The sequence below is a fragment of the Strongylocentrotus purpuratus genome, unplaced genomic scaffold, assembly GCF_000002235.5.
Source record: "Strongylocentrotus purpuratus isolate Spur 01 unplaced genomic scaffold, Spur_5.0 spur5_scaffold_20, whole genome shotgun sequence".
NCBI classification, from domain to species: domain Eukaryota; kingdom Metazoa; phylum Echinodermata; class Echinoidea; order Camarodonta; family Strongylocentrotidae; genus Strongylocentrotus; species Strongylocentrotus purpuratus.
Window position 1 is genome coordinate 43,821,653 of NW_022145606.1, and position 17,515 is coordinate 43,839,167.

At 39.1% G+C, this 17,515-nt stretch overlaps 2 protein-coding genes across 2 annotated transcripts; both read left to right on the forward strand.

Moving 5' to 3' along the window:
* The first annotated feature begins 2,021 nt into the window (after window positions 1–2,021).
* LOC115927468 (zinc finger protein OZF-like) lies at window positions 2,022–4,964 on the forward strand. The gene is made up of 2 exons (XM_030993416.1): window positions 2,022–2,118; window positions 3,150–4,964. Exon 2 carries the CDS (start codon window positions 3,280–3,282, stop codon window positions 4,861–4,863), a length of 1,584 nt encoding a protein of 527 aa, XP_030849276.1. The 5' UTR covers window positions 2,022–2,118; window positions 3,150–3,279; the 3' UTR covers window positions 4,864–4,964.
* Window positions 4,965–11,308: 6,344 nt separating this feature from the next.
* LOC115927469 (zinc finger protein 664-like) lies at window positions 11,309–13,215 on the forward strand. Its single transcript, XM_030993417.1, has one exon. It carries the CDS (start codon window positions 11,466–11,468, stop codon window positions 12,753–12,755), a length of 1,290 nt encoding a protein of 429 aa, XP_030849277.1. The 5' UTR covers window positions 11,309–11,465; the 3' UTR covers window positions 12,756–13,215.
* The last annotated feature ends 4,300 nt before the right edge of the window (window positions 13,216–17,515 follow it).

A 17,515-nucleotide genomic window follows, 5' to 3' on the forward strand; every position in this document is an offset into this window, starting at 1 on the left:
ACAGCCCACCTAATAAATAATAATAATAATAAAGGCAATTTTAACAAAATTATAAGGTGGTCTGTATTAGATACAGCCCACCTAATAAAGGCGATTTTAACAAAAATATAAGGTGGTCTGTATTAGATACAGCCCACCTGATAAATAATAATAATAATAAAGGCAATTTTAACAAAATTATAAGGTGGTCTGTATTAGATACAGCCCACCTAATAAATAATAATAAAGGCAATTTTAACAAAATTATAAGGTGGTCTGTATTAGATACAGCCCACCTAATTAATAAACCCGACTGCAGTCCCCAGTGGCGTAATGAGCAAAAACGTTGGGGGGGCTAACAAAAAAAAAATCCGAATCACCCCATTCTAACATGCAGTCTCCGCTCAATTCTCAAAGTGGGGTATGGGCTCAGTGACAAATCCAGGAATTTCTTACCGGGGGGGGGGGGGGCACAAAATGGCATGGGGTGAAATATATATAAAACGATGAAGCGACAGAACGAGGCTTTAACGGCGAGGGAGTGGAGCGACCAAGCAGGGGGTGGTTCCCAGAGAAAGAAGCATTTGCAATTTTAGAACCAAATTAGACGCATTTTCAGGCAGTTCCTGGAGTAATATGACGTAAAATTGCTTTCTCCTACCCCTTCCAAGAGTATAGGGATCTTTTGCAATTTGAGAACCACATTTTAGCGCATTAATGTCCACCGGCACTTCCAAGAAAAAAAGAGGCCTTCTTGAATTCAGACAAGATTAAGAGTAGAGAACGGTACGACGAATCGTTTTCTTTCTCTAATAATTAATGAAACGTCAAAGCTTTCGCGCTTCGCGCGGGAGGGGATTCGTTAGAAGTTAGAGAAAAGTGATCTGTCACGTCGTGAGACGTTGTATAAATTATGCTTTGATGCCGCACAATGCACAAAGACGGTGGTCCGGACTCCGGTACTCCACCGTAGTACTTGCAAAAATTATCTCGAGTGTATAAACTGTGTCGTTATCGAGGGCGCGGCTAGATCTTTTTCAGTGGGGGAGGGGGGAGGGTGTAGAGGCCACCGATTACCCACAAAACGAACCACCAATTACCAATAAATATAAAAATGCAAATGTCCAAATGCCTACAATTTTAACCCTATAAACCCGGGGCAATTAGGAACTAATTTTTTTTTCAATTCCCCCCAACCCCCACCCTCTCGCGCGAAGCGCGGAAGCATTGACACTTCATTAAATTATTAGAGAAAGAAGACGATCCTTTGTACCGTTCTCGACTCTTAATCCTTGTCTGAATTCAGTCCCCCCCCCCCCCTCCCGCGCGAAGCGCAGAAGCTTTGACATTTCAATAACTTATTACTCTTAATCCTTGTCTGAATTCATTTTCGCCCATCCCGCGCGAAGCGCTAAAGCTTTCACGTTTCATTAAATTATTAGAGAAAGAAAACGATTCGTTGTATCGTGTTCTTGTCTGAATTCAGTTTCCCCCCTCCCGCGCAAAGCGCGGAAGCTTTGCCGTTCCATTAAATTATTAGAGAAAGAAGACGATTCGTTGTACCGTTCTCCACTCTTAATCTTGTCTGAATTCAATTTTCCCCACTATAATGTGCAATGATTTTTGTTACTAGTGTTACTGTTAGTGGCCCCTATAAGGCCCTTAAATTAGTGACTATAAAAAACATATGCTCTCCCTGGCTATTTGGGAATGGGTCAGTTTGCAAGAATTAATGGATAAACTAGCATTTTGTTGAAAATCATGTGATATCACTTGTGAAAATAAGTCATGGTTCAATTTTTTTTTTTTTTTTTTTTTTAGGGGGGGGGGGGGGGGCTGGCGCCCCCCCCCCCCCCCCCCCCCACCAGTACGCCAGTGGCAGTCCCCACTTCAGCTCCAACACCTGAAGTCGCGGACTGAAGTTATATAGACGCACTATACCATACGTAATACATTATGGAGTCTGTAATAGCTGTGCAAATTAGGGTCTGGACTAAAAGACTAGAGATATGCAGGAAAAAAAAAAGGAGAGCTACCTAGAATCTACAATAGACCCTATGTACGTCCGTCCATTCTCCATATTCGTATTCACATATTCCCTTTCTGTGAAACAGATGATCTAATGGATGCATTGTTACTGTAAGTATTTGATTTAGAATGTGTAGTGAATATATTTGAATAAAAATACCAAAAAGATGAAAATATTGATGTAGGCCTATATTTGTTCACTTTACTCTAAGTTCAGTCCCATGCATACGATTTCGTGTCCTGTCGAAATCGTGTGTGGGGCGTATCAACTAGATTACAGTTTCTTCAGCATCAGCATCAGTATACGGAAGTGAGAGTTGATCCTGTTGAAATTTCCGGTCGTTTCATTGAGTGGTGCTTCGTTCGAAAATGAACCTGAACTATTTTTGCTTGCATGGCGGGTGGACGCACATAGACCTATAAATTTTATGGAAGCATTTGGTGCTGAGAAGTGAGAGGACCAGTGAAAGGAGTGATTGAGGATGAGGAGATGACAGATGTAGGAAGACTATTCTTGCGACAGATTTTTGTATCATGATGAATAAGGACTGTTTCTTTTTATTTTCATCCTGAGTGACTTTTTCAAAGATTAGGCTATGTAGTCTAGACCCTAACCTAATATGTCAGACAAATTCAAAAGACACATAGACTCTAGATAAGCATTGGTGGGAGTATCGCTTTGATCTCCCATGACTCCACTCCTGTGCATGCGCATACACTCAGTAATAAATCCAACAGGCTAAACCTAGAAGCAGTGACCAGGAATTACAGGCCAACGCCTTCTACCCGTACTAGATGATGATGATGTCAGACTCTTTGAGAGGCTACGCCCCTAGCCCTAGGGCTAGACCTCGAGTCTTTATATGCTCCTTCCCCGTTGCTTGCTTTGCTCTAATGGACACTTAATTACAGTTGTCGCTCTAGGTGTCCCACATTGCAGTTTGGAAGACTTGGCAGACCTGTCTGTACTTACATGTATCTGCTAGATGCTCCACCCTTTAAAATGCTTCTATACAATTTCTTTCACAATGCCATGCTAGAACTCCACTTTATCTTTAAGCAGGATGTCGTTGGTCCCTTCTCTAATTATTGGAGTATTAGATATTTATCATTTCTATTCTTTAATTTCTTTCCTTTCCCAGGTGAAGAACCTGTTTCAACTGGTTTGAGGTGATTCCCCACCACGGCAAAATCTGGTTGCAGCATTTCCGATGACAAGATTCTGTTGACAAGCTGGAATAGATTTTGAGGATAACTCTGTCCACTTGTGAGATGGAAGAACCTCCAGAATTTGAGCCAACTTCCCTATCATTCGATGGCCAGATCAGTTCTTCAAACTTGTCACAAAGTAGTGCATTTTCTTCTGAATCTTCCTCACAAAGCACCGCCATGTTAGGAAAAGACTGTGAATTCTGTGAACAAACAAAGGAAGAAATCCAGATTTTTGGTCCAAATTCCTCAAGAAATAGCAAATGTTCTTCAAGCCCACTACAAAGTAACATATTTTCTGCTGAAAGTTCCCCATCAACCACTGCCATGTTAGTAAAAGATTGTAGGAACTCTACTGCAGAGTGTATGGCTGGTGCCAATCATGATGAGAGTATAAGAAAAGGGATAACTGAGAATATTAGCATTGAATCACCTGGTGTCCCTCAGGGTGCATTATTAGGTACTCCAACAACTTCATTTTGTTCAAATGAAATGACAAACCATTCTATGACTTCATTAGAAAAAACTTTAGAGCTTGTAAAGAAGAGAAAGAATGGGATGAGTAAGGTTGAGGGTGAAAGTTGCAAGAAGGCTAAGAGGAAGCGAAAACCAACAAAACCTATCAAGTTTATGGAGTACTGCAGTGAAGCTGAAAGAATTGTTGTTGGAAACCTGCCATCACCCAAAGCAACGGCTTCTTATTCAACGGATCAGGTTATGTTGATGGAGGCTGATTCTTCTGCTCTCAATAATGAACAGTTCTCACAGTCCTCAACCCAGCACATGTATTGTCTTCTGAACTTCAAGATATATGAATGCCTCCAGTGCGGCCTAGGCTTTGCTTCTGAGAAAGCAATGAATGTCCATATCCGAACCCATTCTAAAGAAAAGCCATACTGGTGTACAGAATGCAACATAGGCTTCACAGAACATCAATTGTATATGGCGCACAAGCAGAGTCATAGGCCATGTAAATGTGACGAATGCGGTGCTAGTTTTGGTAACGGTTCAACCTTGAAAAACCACAAGCTCCTTCACTTACAGTCAAAGAACTTCAAGTGCTCCGTCTGCTCCAAGATGTTCAAACAGAGGGCTGGATTGACTTGTCATATGAGATCTCATACTGATAAGAGGCCATACCTGTGCAAAGAATGCGGCGCTGCCTTTGTGGACAATAAATCCTTGCAAAACCACATGTCAGTTCACTCTGACGAGAAGGCCTTCAAGTGCTCCGTGTGCCCCAAAATGTTCAAGCAAAGGGCTGGGTTGGCTCATCATATGAAGCATCATAATGATGACAAGCAATACCTGTGCAAAGAATGCGGGGCTGCCTTCGCTTACAACATACACTTGCAGAACCACAAGGCAATTCACTCTGATGAGAAGACCTTCAAATGCACCATTTGCCCCAAGATGTTTAAGCAACGAGCTGGATTGACTGGTCATATGAAGGCTCATACCGACGAAAAGCCGTTTATGTGCGAGCTGTGCGGTAAGAGCGTGAAGACGAAGTCCACCTTGAAGAAACATAGAATGATACATTCTGAGGAGAAACCTTACCAGTGTCCACTGTGTCCTCAAGCTTTCAAGCAGAGAGCTGGTCTTTCACAACACAGTCATAAACACGGCGAGGGAAACCCTTACTAACATGATGACTACTGAAAATTATAGTTCCCTTAGGCTTAAAGATAAAGACCAGTTATGGTCATGCGATTGCAATGTGAAAGAAACATTGGGGAATGGATCAGAAAAGGTTGATCATCTAGCATGGTGTGTACTGCAAGGTCATGGAAACATCAACATGATAAGAAATTTGGCACAGTCTTGGTAAAGTTACAAGCACTGTACACAGAAAGATGTATATGGGACTACCCTATATCTATCCAGGTCGGATAGATATGACAATTTACCAAATATATCCCTGCAAAATTTGTATCATCACGTATTAGTAAAAACATATTCTTTCACATGATTGGTAATAAGAGCTTCCATTTTATTTTTTTAGAGGAGGGGTTTCCAAAACTGGTCTATACCTTTAAGTCCTTGTACAATACAGCTCAGGAGTAAATAAATGCAATCATAACAATCATTTTTATTTTTCGACGTGAGATGCTTGATAATAAAATCTTTTTAAATAAGATGGATCAATTACTGTCACTGTCTTAGGAGTGTGGATTAGACCAAAGTTGAATTAAAGGGATCGTTTAACAATGTTAAATCTGAGATACACGGCCCTACGTGTTATCAGTGTCTGTGATATGGTGTAATATCGAAGCCCTAAAAAAATTGTGCTTCAAAATGATCAAGAAGTGCCTCAAAAAAGTAACAATCTTTGAGTGACCGGTTTAACCATACTCGTTTTCCCCGATAGACTGTAGTGTTATGAAAACCGTCAGGCGAACGTTTTTCAAAATTTGTAATTCTAATCATAAATATCTTGATAATCAGACAGGCGATCTGCTTGTAAAAGTCATGGGGTTCCTGACTGACCTAAAGGTTTATAATTATCATTGCATCATGAGCTAAATCCAGAATTTTATTTCAGAATCTGAGACAAAGTTACCCAATCCCTTTAACCGAAAAGAATGTAGTAGAGAGAAAGCATGAGAGGCGGATAGTGTTGACACAATATGAAGGGCAATCCAACCCTTGTACTAAGTTGATTCAAGTATGAAAGTAAAAGAATAACAGGAACAGAATGGCAAAAATTTGAAATGAATCGGACCAATAGTGAGGAAGTTATGAATGTTTGATTTATGAGATCACTAAGTCTATGCGAATTTCAAATTGGTAGTTCGGTCTGTGGATTGTGACGTAGGACATGGATAACTCGTATTTGACGTGTACAAAAATATCATTAATTCAGATTTTTTCTTGTAATTCCCTTCTCCCTTGGGGCACTACTCAAAATGTATTATAGATAACAAACCATAGTATAGGTCCTCTAAAAAGAATAGACCCTCCTGAGCAATGAATTTTGAAGAAATGTTTTGTAAAATCATTTTATATGTTGGAACATAAGGGAAAGTAGTCCGGCACTACATCACATTGACATAGCCAATTTGAAGTGCCCTTATATGTATAGTGATAACAACCTTCAAATTCATAACTTCCTTATATTTTGTCAGATTTAATTAAAACTTTCATCGGTTTGATTCTCTGACTTTTCCGCTTTCTTTAGAGTAGTTGTCTACTTGGGTTGGATTTTTGAAGTACTGCATGGAGCTTGATATAACTCGGGGAAGTACAGGAGATGAGGTATCATCGACACCAGCTAGGATGGGGAAAAAAAACAAATAAAAGGATTATGGTCTATATGGAAAGGGGAAATAACTTCTGACTAAACAGGGTTGACTAGTTATAAATATAAATAGGCAAGACACAAACACTGTCTATTTTCCGCACAGCTTTTTACTTGTAGTTCTTCTTTTAATATATCCTTATTCATCTACACTACACAGAAAATGTGACAGAGTGAGAGCGAGAGAAAGGTAATCCAACTAGTATCTTCAGTGGGGGGGGGGGGGCTGTACTTTCACGAGAGAGAGAGAGAGAGAGAGAGAGAGAGAGAAGTGTTTGGTGGGAGCGTGAGCATGTCAGGCCCGATGTCAGGGAGGGTTCTAGGACAATTACATGAAGAGAGAAAACCAAAATTTGGCGGGCGGTATCTGAATTTCAAAGAGAAAATAACATTTCTAGAAAGTTCAATTTCTGCTCTTTCATATGACACCTCAATCAGGAAAAATGAGCCAGGAATAACAAAGTTCTATTTGTTTAAAGTATTGCTTGTATTTCCATAGTTTGATAAAACGAGTTCGTTTTCACTGGCTGCCTGTCGTAGCAACAAACAAAGTTGACAAAAGACTTAACTCCATTTCGTTAAGCCCCCCCCCCCCCCCCCCCCCCATAGGCCGATAATTCGCTCACTGGGGGCGGAGGGGGGAATAAGCACTAATTTTTTTATTTTTTTACCCTTGAAAATTTGCAAAATCGCACCCCCCCCCCCCCCCTGGATCCGCCACTGCTCGGGGCAGGGGAATTATACAGGACACATTCTAGGGGGCTCGCCTTGTATGGGCATTGGTGCAATAAGCAAAAACGTTTGGCGGGCAGAAGAAAAATCTGAATCGCCACCAATCTTACATGTAACATGCAGGCCTCGCGGAACGTTTTTCAAAGTGGAGTATTAACGATCAGGTAGGTATAGAGTGTAAGGGGCCATATTCCTGAGAAAATATTTAGCGGCGAGTCAGCCAGCCGGTGAATAAACAGGGGGGGGGGGGGGGAAGAGGAGGGAGGAGGACTATTTTTTTCTTTCTTCCAAATTCGTGAGAAATTATTTAGTGCCGAATCAACACCCACCCCCCCCCCCTCCCTCCTGAGCCAGGAGGAGGGTGCCCGTCTTCTTTTTTCTTAAAAAAAAAAATTCAATTGACCTGTTTTCATTTGGCCAGGCACCCCCCCCCCCCCCCCCCGCCGCCCCTAGAGCCGTCAGTGGGGCTAAGCCCCATGGAGCTCAGGGGTTTTAGGCATTTAATTATGGTATTTAATTACAAATGAACATATTTTGATACTGGTAGGTTACTCATTCTTTCTTCTCTTTAACATACTTTTTCAAAAGTGGGGCTGGATCCCCGCTGCTCTGCAAGCCCTGGCTGACATGAATTAAGGCTTCTAAATAAGTATATTTTTGCCTGACTGTAAATTTCGGAACAAATTAACGCATACAAAAGTATAATTTACAATAAAAATTAGGGGGGTTTCCCACAAAATACACACATAAAAAATACCAAAGGGGGGTTTTAACCCCCTAAAACCCCCCCCCCCCCCCCCCCCCACCCTGCCTACGCGCCTGACTAGCCCTCATCTCCCAGCCGCGCATATTTTTTTTTACACAACAAGTGCCTTGAGTCATTTTCGCGAAAAAAATCCAAGAAGTGCTCTGAAAGATTCGAAGTCGTCAGCGCACTTACACTATATGTGCAAGCACGTACACCCAGGGAAGGGAAGATGATAGAAAGGGGAAAACAAGGATAGTGGAGAGGATATTGAGAAGGGGAACAAAAGGAAATACATATAAGGAAAGAGAAGAGGATAATTAAGTCAAAGGAAGAACATAGAAATGCATAATTGAAGAGCTAAGAGGATCATATAGATCGATCTAGACTATGGAAAAACAGGGAAATACATAAAGAAGGAGAAACTTAATCTATCAGATTAAAACAAAGAAATACATAAAACAAAAGAGAAGAGGTAGAATGAAGGCGAACAAAAGAAATACATAACGACGGGAGAAGTGGGGATAGATTGAAGGAAAAACAAAGAAATATATAACGAAGGAGAAAAAGGAATAATAGAAGAAAAGGAAAAGAAATGCATGACAAAAGAGAAGAGGATAGATTGGAGGAGAAGTTGGAGAACACAGAAATACATAATGAAAGAGAAGATGAGGTCGGGTCGCTTCGTAGTGTAGTGTAATGAAAGGGTCTGGACTGAAAGACTAGACACTCATCTGCTGAAAAAGAAAGAAAGATACGTCTATTCTCCAAATTCTTATTCACATATTCTCTTTCTATGAAACAGATGATATAATGGATGCATTGTTACTGTAAGTATTTGAGGAACAATCTGAACTGAATCAATTTGAATGAAAATACCAATAAGATGAAAATATTGATGTCGAATTGTTCACTTTAATCTATGTTCGGCCCCATGCATACGATTTCGTGTCCTATCGAAATCGTTGTGTTTGGAAAAGTTTGGGGCGTATCAGATTACAGTTTCGTGCCACAGATTTTTGTATCACTTTGAATTATTGAATAAGAGGTGCTTTTTATAATTGCATTATAAGTGACTATTCTCTTGTGAATACTGGTAATTTAAAGTGTGGTTTATGTGTGTCAGAATACTTGTCAATTTCTGTTGCAAAACATTTTAATTTTGAGCTTTGCTTTGTGAAGTTTGTCATGTCATGTCGTGTGCATTCTAGTTCTGGATCTAGACTGTAGACTATTTCTAATTTTCAATTATACAATTTCTGTGAGAGAAAATATATTAAATCTAACTTCTAAGACTAAATTAATTTTAAAGATTTCCAACAATCTTTGGCATATCGATTTGGTTTGACACAAACAAGGCCGAGGTTTGTATTTTACGGGGAATTTCGCTTTGGCCTACACATTTTTACAAGACTATGATAATGAAATGTTGAGTAACTGTTGGCAAGCCACTGCACTAGCTGCCAAGTGAAATTGCTGTATTTATGATCTTTGATTTTTAAATAGTGTGTATTCACATGAAGGTCTTGTTTCTATTAATTCTAATACAGCCTACACAGCATACGTAGCTTAGCGAAATGCACACTTACATGTACATGTAGCTTTGCTCTAATGGACTCTTGATAAAGTTGTCGCTCTAGTTGTCCCACATTGCAGCTTGGAAGACATGTCTGTACTTAAAGGGGAAGTCCACCCTGAAATTAAGTTAGTTTTAATAGGAGTAGAAAATGAGAGAAACAAGTCAGTGAAAGTTTGAGCAAATTCCGATTAAAAATAAGGAAGTTAGGATTTTTTAAGTTGTGATCAATCAAACACAAATTGGCAACTCTATGACGTATCATGCGAGCTCAACTTCCATTTGCTCAGTACTAAAAAAATCTAAATTTTCATTTTCCCTCAAGAAAAATTTCAACCATACATGCACCCTAAATATAATAATTGCAAATATGTTTCTATACTCCCCCTGCAAGGAACAAATATATATTCCGTCATCAATAACGAAGAAAACATGATTTTATGGAATATTATGCACAAAGCAAATGAAGGAGAGCTTGTATAATAAGTCACAGAGTTGCCAATTTTTATTTGATTGATCACAACTTCAATAATTCATAACTTTCTTATTTTCATTCAGAATTTGCTCAAACTTTCACTCACCTGATTTTCTTATTATTCTGCCTCTATCAAAACAAACTTATTTTGGGGGTGGACTTTCCCTTTAATGTATCTGCTAGATGCTCCACCCTTTAAAATGTTTCTACACAGTTTTTTTCACATTGCTGTGCATAACCAGAACTCAATTCTATCTTTAAGCAGGTTGTTTTGAGAATAGAGATATTGCTGTCTGCCCCTTCTCTAAGTAATACACATTTATTGGATATTTATCATTTCTATTCTTTTCTTTCCCAGGTGAAGAGGGAGAACCTGTTTCAACTGGTTTGAGTGGATTCCCACCACGGTGAACTCTGGTTGCAGCATTTCTGATGACAAGATTCTGTCGACAGGCTGGAATAGATTTTGAGGGAAACTCTGTCTACATGTGAGATGGAAGCCCCAGGAAACCCTTCAGGTATGGATCCTTGTGTCAAAGAAAGAGAAAGCAGAGTAACCGTTAAATTAGAACCTCCAGAATTTGAGCCAACTTCCCTCACATTCTATGGCCAGATCAGTGACGTCATTAGTTATGGTTCAAATTCTTCAGGAAATGGCGTTTGTTCTACAAACTTGTCACAAAGTAGTGCATTTTCTTCTGAATGTTCCTCACAAAGCACGGCCATGTTAGGAAGAGACTGTGAATACTCAGGTCCATGTAGTAACGAGATTGATGGATGTGCACATAGCAGTAAGATTGATGGAGGATATACAAGCACAGGCAATCATGAGAGAAAACAAGAGGAGAATACTGAGAATTTCAGCACTGAACTGCCTGGTGTCCCTCAAGGTACACTATTAGGTACTACATCAACTTTGGTTCGTTTGGATAATAATGAAGCAGAACCTCGAGAATTTGATCCAACTTCCGTAAGATTCAATAGCCTAGAGAGTAGTGAAGAACCATCGGTAGAATCTCAATCTTTGAGAAATGGCATTTGTTCTTTAACCTTGTTACAAAGTAACACGTTTTCTTTTGAATATTCCTCACAAAGCACTGCCATTTTAGGAAAAGTCTGTAAACACTCTGGTGCACATAGCAGCAAGATTGATTTAGGAGAAAGTATAACTGGTGCCAATCATGATGAGAGGAAAGAAGAGGAGATGCATGTGGATTTGACCATTGCACCACAGGATGTTCCTCAGGGTGTTCATGAAGGCCCACTCCTAGGTACTGAAAAAACTTCTATTTATTCAGATGAAATTAAAGCAGAACCTCCTGCATTTAACCTGACTGAACAACCACAGGAAGAATGCCAGAGTTTTGGCCCAAATACCTCTAGAAATAGCAAATGTTCTTCAAGCACATTACAAAGTAACATGTTTTCTGCTGAAAGTTCCCCATCAAGGACTGCAATGTTAGTAAAAGATTGTAGGAATTCTAGTGCAGAGTGTATGACTGGTACCAATCATGATGAGAGCATTAGAAAAGGGACAAGTGATAATATCAGCATTGAATCACCTGGTGTCCCTCAAGGCACATTATTAGGTACTCCGACAACTTCTTTTTGTTCAAATGAAGTGCGGACAAACCATTCTATGACTTCATTAGAAAAAACTTTAGAGCTTGTAAAGAAGAGAAAGAATGGGATGAGTAAGGTTGAGGGTGAAAGTTGCAAGAAGGCTAAGAGGAAGCGAAAACCAACAAAACCTATAAAGTCAATGGAATACTGCAATGAAGCTGAAAGAATGGTTGTTGGAAACCTGCCATCACCCAAAGCAACGGCTTCCTATTCAACGGATCAGGTTATGTTGATGGAGGCTGATTCTTCTGCTCTCAATGATGAACAGTTCTCACAGTTTTCAACTCAGCACATGCATTGTCTTTTGAACTTCAAGCGATATGAATGCCTCCAGTGCGGCCTAGGCTTTGCCTCTAAGAAAGCAATGAATGTCCATATCCGAACCCATTCTGAAGAAAAGCCATACTGGTGTACAGAGTGCGACATCGGCTTCACAGAACATCATTTGTATATGTCGCACATGCAGAGTCATAGGCCGTATGAATGTGACGAATGCGGTGCTGATTTTGCTGACAGTACAACCTTGCAGAACCACAAGCTCCTCCACTTACAGTCAAAGAACTTCAAGTGCTCCGTCTGCTCCAAGATGTTCAAGCAGAGGGCTGGATTGGCCAGTCATATGATGAATGCCCATCCCCAAAGCCACACTGATGATAAGCCATTCTGGTGTAAAGAATGTAACAAAGGCTTCACCCAGAATCATTCCTACAAGGCTCATTTGCGGATCCACTCAGGGGAACGTCCATACCTTTGCAAAGAATGCGGTGCTGCCTTTGCAGACAACAAAACCTTGCAGAACCACAAGGCACTGCACTCCGACGAGAAGACCTTTAAGTGCACCGTTTGCCCCAAGATGTTCAGGCAACGAGCTGGGCTGGCTTGTCATATGAAGACCCATACCGACGAGAAGCCATTTATGTGCGAGCTGTGCGGACAAAGCTTCAAGACGAAGTCCACCTTGAAGAATCACCAAAGGATACATTCTGAGGAGAAACCTTACCAGTGTCCACTGTGTCCTCAAGCTTTCAAGCAGAGAGCTGGTCTTGCCTGCCACAGTAAGGTCCATGACAAGGGAATCCCTTATTAACACGATGACTACTGGAGAAACCTTACCAGTGTCCACTGCGTCCTCAAGCTTTCAAGCAGAGAGCCGGTCTTGCCTGTCACAGTAAGGTCCATGACAAGGGAATCCCTTATTAACACGATGACTACTGAATATTCTAAATCTCTTAGGCTTAAGTTCCTTTAGGCAATGCGTTTAGCAAGACTTCACATTCTTCATTGCCACAACCTATCTTTGTACCAATTTCTAGATTTGCCCTCAAGCTTACATTCAAAGGGCTAGTCTTGCTTGCTATAGTAAGGTGGGTGTGAAGACATTAAACCCATTGTGAACCAGCGAAGCTCAGGTGCACAGAGTTTCCAAACTAGGAACTGTTACAACTCAACTACCTCGACTGATTCAACTTAAAGGGATCCGGTAACTTTGTCTTAGATCCTTTAAAAAAAATCCTTGATTTAGCTCATGCTGCAATGATAATTAAAACCTTTAGGTCAGTCAAGAACTCCATGACTATTACAAGCCGATCACCTGTCTGATTATCAAGATATTTATAAATCAAAATCAAATTTTACGTTTGCCAAACGTTTTTCATAACACTACAGTCTATTGGGTAAAACGAGTATGGTAAAACCGGTCACTCAAAGGTTTTTACTTTTTTGAGGCACTTCTTGATCATTTTGAAGTGCAATTTTTTTGAGGGCTTCAATATAACACCATATCACAGACACTGATAACACGTACATGTAGGGCCGTGCATCTCAGATTTAACATTGTTAAACGATACCTTTAAGAACTAGACAAGCCGTACATAGTCAAATTTGGGACGGAATGCCAAAAATACAACCAACAACGAGCCATTGCCTCTGGGTCTGGGAACTGGGAAGCTCTTGAACCAAGAATATGACCTTGAGAACATTTCATTTTTTTTTTTTTTTTTTGAGGGGGGGGGGGGGGCAATTGCTCTCTCCCCTTCTGCTAATGATATTATTTTACAGTGCTTGGTCAGTATTTAGATAAATGCTAAATATCATTATTCTTTGTATATAATGTATGTACATGATAGGATCAATTTTCTTGCCAGCATAACGTAGTCTTCGGGAAGGTCATAGTAGAATGGTTTGGAAAAAACAAAAACATTAATTCTTTGTTACCTCCTGTGCCTCTAAGTTTTAGGTCTGCAGGCATAGACTGTAATGGGGCGTTGCAAGAAAGTTGATTGCAATTAATTGCAAATTGAAATATCAGTTGCAATCAATTGCAACTTGCGATCAATCACAACTTTCTTGCAACGCCCCATAAGATTGACGTCAATAGCACTTCTATTGCATATACATGCCTTGAACCTCATGTGTTGGATTATGTAGAGCTATTAATATGCCCACCTCCAGGGCCCCATTTCACAAAACTTGTCATCAGTGACAAATGACAGTTTTCGTTATAAGCTAGTGAAATCCTTGCTTCTGATTGGTTATCACACTGATTTTTGTCATTTGTCATTGAAAAAAAGCTTGTGAAACAGGTCCCTGGTATCATCACTTTCAGTTGAACAAGTCAAACAAAGATTTTACAACATATTGAGGGATCAGTGACACAAAGACGTAACTCCATTTTGGCCATTTTGAGAGAAAGTGGTTTATGTGTCACTGAGCACTTGGGCCTTAAGGATTTAAGTCTATGTTTCACTAGCCATTGACTTCAATGGGGTGTTGGGTGGAGTTAAGTCTTTGTGTGTTCCTCGAAAGCCCACATGTTTCTGAACATTTTGATATCAAATACTCATTTTGGCAAAATATAGAGTTATATCTTTGTGTCACTGAACCCTCGATATAGACTTTTGTGAAACAATACGCAATATATGAACTCACATTGTCACTGCTTTGTAACTTGCCTGCTTAGAGCCCCAAGGGCATTAACTCTGCGTGAAAGTATACAACTTAATGGGTCAAATCTGACTGACATGAGCGCTATGCAGACAAAATGTTTTGCCACTGACCAAAAGACGACAACTCAAAAAAGCTTTTTATCAAATGGAAAAGGTGCCATATTAATTTGCAATTATTACTATCAGTATTGTTTGCATCAATTATTTTTCCTACGTATAGTAGATGTGTATTTATTTTTGATCATGTATTTGAATTTTTACTATCTGATCTTATCAGATATAGTTATCATCAGGAAGTTTGTTTAAAGCATACATGTAACAAACTTTTCGCTGTCAAAATTTATTGTTATGTATTGTTTTAATGCAGTTTTAATTTGTGATATATCAAATTCATGTTCTTTAACATACATGTATGTCTGCATATGATTTCTTTTGCTTTTTTATTTTAATTTTTCATGTTTTACAGATTTTATTCCGTATCAGATATTACCATTGTCTTGAAGACGCAATGTTCTATATGATAGAGCCAGTATTTCAAAATAGAAATTGTCCATGTCTTTTAGAAAATTTAGACTCGCACACTTTAGTTTGTTTGTTTTAAAATTCAATTTGGGTCCATTTTGGGGCCAGGAGGCAGGTACCTAACTGTAAAATTTCATGATTCAGGGGAGTGTTTCACAAAGACAAAGTTCGACTTTAAGTTGGACTTAACTATGACAGGCCATTCATGTCACTGGTTGCTCTCACCATTATGGTCTTTAGATAATGTTTTTTCCTTCGATAATGAATTATCAAAAAATATAAATTCTGTAGATTTGTGACCATGATTTGTACGTCCCTTGAGAGACAAATACCAGTAAATGCTGAGAGCAAACAGTTATGTCCAACTTAAAGTCGATCTTAGTCTTTGTGAAACACTCCCCAAATCTCAGAAAACTCTGAATAAGAAGATTGAGATTGAGATTGAGATTGAAAAGGTTTTATTGATTGCACTTCGCAGCCAGATGGCTGAATTATGAACAATTTACATTGGCAATGAATTATAATACATACAAATGTGGTTGACATTGTCACAAAGTATAATATACAGTATATAACAAAATTCATAACAAAGTTCATAACTAATATGACTAAGGCAATAACAGGCAAATTAATTCACGTTTAAAATATATTTTGTGAGGTGACACAAGAGTAGGTCAAAGGATGAGCAAGCAGGCCCTTTGCTCTTACACGCTCTCATTCCTATACACGCTCCTATACTCACTCCTGTACCTTGGACACTCTCATAAACACTCACATCTACACTCTTATACACACTCCCATTCACACTCCCATACACTAGCTAACGGTCTGCTCGCTCATCCTTGGACTTCTCTTGTGTCAAGGAGTGTCGGGTATTTCAAAAAAATAAAAACAACAAAATTAAAACAAGTAAGCTCCTTCCCGACTTTCGTACATTGGGGAGAAATAAGCAAAATGAATTAAAAACTTGAACACCATTTGATCAGAATTGCCATGTCATGATTGCTACAAAACCTTATCACTATTCAATGTACATTTTAAAAAGAAGGCATGAAAAGCAATGTCTCGATGTGTTCACTGGTTTAGTGGCAGTCATTGATATAATTTATTGATTTGATTTATATTTAAAAGAAATGGGGAGGGGGAGGTAACCCACCCCCTTATGTGAGGTTACTTTTGACAATAAGGGAATTTTGATCATGGATGCCTACTTTTGTATGCAACATTCAATCATGTCTAGTAAGATATTTGATGTACTTTTATCTCAAAACTGATATTTTTGTATTGATCAAGACATGCATGTGATTTTACAAGAAAGTTTTCAGGAACAGTATGAAGTTACATTATTTAGTTTTTTTTTCATTCTATCTGATGGTGAATACCGTTGTTAGTTGATGGACATAATTGGTTTAGAAGCTTTACTGAAAGTAAGGGAAGGAAAACAATAGAAGCTGGGAGACATACTTTCCCTTTGTGCAAGTCCAAGTCATTTTGTCTCATAAATTTAGCAACCATATGTCAGCTTTATATTTGATCATTTTATGAAGTTAAAAGATCCACCTTCCATAAGATAATTCAAAGTCATTTGATGTCAGTATGTGGGCCATGTTTCATAAAAACTTGTTATCAGTAACAAATGCTAAATTTCTATGACCAATTTGCTCACAGCCAATCAAATGCCCCGATTTCAGTAGCTTATAACAGTTATTGTAACTTGTATTCGATGACAAGTTTTCAATGAAACAGGGCCTTGTTCCAAACTACACACTATTTATAGTTGTCAATGTATGGGTCATCAGCTGACAATGTTTTAGAGTTGCTCATTTATACCTGAAATACAAAAGCATCTCAAGAAGAAATCTTGCCATTTCAACTTTCTCGTAATATTTTCATTCAAGAAGATTGTTCTCTTTGTATTTTTTTCCTTATCAGCTCTCGGACGAGGTTTGATGAGGTAATTGAAAGGCAGGGCATTTAAAGACAGGATATTTTAGTGACTAGTGCATTTCACTTCTTATCAATCTTTCGACGAAGGCGTACATACAGTGTAGAGCGATTTCCAGTCTCTGTACCCAAGCATTGTCATGCCTGTGTCATTAGTTGGTGATATGCATTGTTGGACATTGCTGTTGACACATTGGGGGCATTACGAGCAGTAGGAGGCAGTATACATGAATCTTGAGTATTGTCGGTAGAATGCCCTGCCTTTTAAAAAGAGCAATCATTTTCATGTGACAGCTTATTTTCCACCTTCACCAGAACTGTAAACTTTTCTGACAGAATCAGAAACAGTGAAATGAGACAAAGTAATGATAATAGAAAAGGTATGAAATATCTACATGTATATGAATGTATCTTATTCTGCATAAAAAGGATAAAC

Bases quoted from the DNA above. Each gene is read 5' to 3' on its own strand.
- LOC115927468 (XM_030993416.1), top strand. From the start codon at position 3,280: ATGGAAGAACCTCCAGAATTTGAGCCAACTTCCCTATCATTCGATGGC.
- LOC115927469 (XM_030993417.1), top strand. From the start codon at position 11,466: ATGTTTTCTGCTGAAAGTTCCCCATCAAGGACTGCAATGTTAGTAAAA.